General features: G+C 41.0%; 1 protein-coding gene across 1 annotated transcript; it reads left to right on the top strand.

Annotated features, from left to right (window-relative positions):
- The first annotated feature begins 2139 nt into the window (after positions 1-2139).
- Positions 2140-3108, top strand: LOC132894978 (odorant receptor 131-2-like). The gene has a single exon (XM_060935127.1). The coding sequence runs from the start codon at positions 2140-2142 to the stop codon at positions 3106-3108; it is 969 nt and encodes a 322-aa protein (XP_060791110.1).

A 3108-nucleotide genomic window follows, 5' to 3' on the forward strand; every position in this document is an offset into this window, starting at 1 on the left:
TGGTCTGAATCCCCTGCCACACGTTCCTGGTGTCTCTGCTGTCGTTGAAATGGTCAGCAGTGTGCCTGGAATACTGTCTCTTGGCCACCCTGATGCCTCGTGACAGATTGGCCCTAGCTGTCCTCAAGCCCACCTAGTCCCCAGCTCTGAAGGCGGCGTTCCGAGCCCACAGGAGCCTATAGACTTCCCCTGTAAGCCATGGCTTCTGATTGGCCCGAATGGAGACAGTTCTGGTGACCGTAACATCATCCATGCACTTCCTCATGTAGGCAGTGACGGTCTCCGTGTATTCCTGGAGATCTGTGGTGTTGTTGTAGGTGGCCGCCTGTCTGAACTTGCTCCAGTCAGTGGTGGAAAAACAGTCCTGGAGTGCCTCTGAGGACCCCTCTGGCCACACACGTATCTGCTTTTTAGCTGGTTTGGTGACTTTAACCAGCAGCCTGTATGCTGGCATTAGCATAACAGTGGAGTGATCTGAGGCCCCAAGCATGATGCCGCCACCACAATGATTCCCTGGTGTTCTCAGGGTGTTGGGTTTGCGCCACACATGGCATTTCCCATGATGGCCAAAAAGATCGATTTTAGTCTCATTTGACCATAGAATCTTTTTCCATGTGTTTGGGGAGTCTGCCACCTGCTGTTGGGCAAACTCCAAACATGTTTTCTTAAGCAATGACTTTTTTCTGGCCAGTCTTCCATAAAGCCCCACTCTGTTGAGTGCACGGTTTAAAGTGGTCCTATGGACAGATACTCCCATCTCCGCTGTGGATCTTTGCAGCACCTTTCGTGTTATCTTTGGTGTCTTTGTTGCATCTCTGATTAATGCCCTCCTTGCCTGGTCTGTGAGTTTTGGTGGGCGGCCTTCTCTTCTCAGGTTTGTAGTGGTAACATATTCTTTCCATTTTGCTATAATGGATTTAATGGTGCTCCCTGGGATATTCAAAGTTTGGGATTTTTTTTATAACCCAACCCTGATCCATACTTCTTCACAACTTTGTCTCTGACATGTTTGGAGTGCTCCTTTGTTTTCATGTTGCTTGCTTCATCGAGTTGCAGAGTCAGGGTGCTTCCAGAACAGGTTGATTGATACAGACATCATGTGACAGCTCATGTGACACTTTGATTGCACACAGGTGGGTCTTAATCAACTTATTAATGCGACTTATGAAGTGAATTGGTTGGACCAGCTCTTATTTAGGGGTTTCATATGAAAGGAGGTGCATACCGATGCACACTCCAGATTTCTTTTTTTTTTTTCATTTAAGTTATTGTTTGTGTCACAATAAAACAACAATTTGCACCTTTAAAGTGGTAGGCATGTTATGTAAATAAAATGGTGCTAACCCTCCAAAAATCCATTTTAATTCCATCTTGTAATGCAACAAAACAGGACAAACACAAAGGGGGATGAATACTTTTGCAAGACACTGTAAAAGCCAGAATCATCAAAATTAAAACAAAAAAATTCCTGAATTATTTCACTTTACATGTTAAAATATCTGAAGTTTTACCTTTTTATGAACTAAATTACTATAAAATGAACTTTAAATAAAGTGCAAATAAAGTGCATCTCAAACAACCAATGAAAAAGGACTACCCTTACCCTGAGCTGAATAAAACAGACAAACTGAAAAAAAAAAATCTTTCAAAATATATACTATACTATATATACTGTGCACACGAGAAACACAAATTACTTATGCATTTGTAGTTTTAAAAATCCCAGATAATAGCCAGGGGTGGTGAGAATGACCTGGATGCATGCGAATGAATGCAAATAACTTTCACCAAGTTACAAAATGATGGCTAGCAAAGTATTTACAATACATGAGGTCTACTATTCACACTCAGGGGTGTGATAACGACTGTCTCGAGGGCTTGCACGTTCCCTATAATAAATATCAGCTCACATCGGTATTATTTCTTATAGTTAGTCTGCAAAAGTGGGGTAATTGGCTGCAACAGATGTAATATCTGCACCAGATGTGCAAACATTTCATTTGGAAATATTTCCTTGTTTGTTTGTTTGTTTGTTTGTTTTAAAAATCTGATCTGTGAGGAAGTGGTGATGATTTGCAGAGATTAATTGCATATTGTTAGTGATATCTGTAAATATTTCATTGCCCCATTTTTCATATTATGTCAGTTATTAATGATAGCACAGTTGAGGTTTTGCTTGTACATCAGCAAATATTCCAGGTTGCAATGACTGAGGGACGAATGGCAAAAGTTAGTTTTATAATGTTAATGTCTCTGTTCTTTATCTATTTAAATGCCATCATGGTCTACACTCTTTGGAGTAAGCCTGTTTTTAAAGAGACTCCACGCTACATTCTGTTTAAACACATGCTTTTCAATGACTCGATCCACCTCTTTGTTACATCTTTTTTGTTTATTTTTAGTGTGGCTTATCTCAGGTTAGTCATGGTTGCTTGTGCTTTTTTAGTGTTTGTTTCAAGTACAACTTTTAATAATGCACCTTTAAACCTGGCTCTGATGTCACTAGAGCGTTATGTGGCCATAAGCTTTCCTCTAAGACATGCTGAAATAGTGACTCAGAAAATAACTTATTTTGCCATTGGAATTATTTGGTTTATGGGTTTGTTGCACTTTTTAACTGACTTGTTTTATGTAGCAGCCACAGATCCTAAATTTTTAACTTCACAAATATTTTGCACAAGAGAAAGGCTCTTCATAAAGCAGTGGCAGGTAGATGTCCATCAGGGCTTTAATGTATTTTACTTTGTGTCAGTGTCCATGATCATCCTTTTCACTTATATCAGCATTTTGATCACAACCAGGTCCATTTCCTCCAATAAAGCCTCTGCTGTGAAAGCCCACAAAACCGTACTGCTGCACCTCATTCAGCTGGGCCTGTGCCTTACTTCTTTTCTCTATGGCATTATAGAGCGTGCAGCAGCAATGGCCAGCAGCAACAGCAGCCTCTTCATAGACCTGCGTTATCTAAACTATGTGGTTGTGCTGCTCTTGCCACGCTGCCTAAGCCCACTCATCTATGGACTGAGAGACGATGCTGTACGGCCCTTATTCATGTACTACTTTCGCTGCGCCAGAGGCAAACGCATTACTACTGTCAATGTACACTGA

The sequence above is a fragment of the Neoarius graeffei genome, chromosome 12 (genome assembly GCF_027579695.1).
Source record: "Neoarius graeffei isolate fNeoGra1 chromosome 12, fNeoGra1.pri, whole genome shotgun sequence".
In the NCBI taxonomy this organism is placed as follows: domain Eukaryota; kingdom Metazoa; phylum Chordata; class Actinopteri; order Siluriformes; family Ariidae; genus Neoarius; species Neoarius graeffei.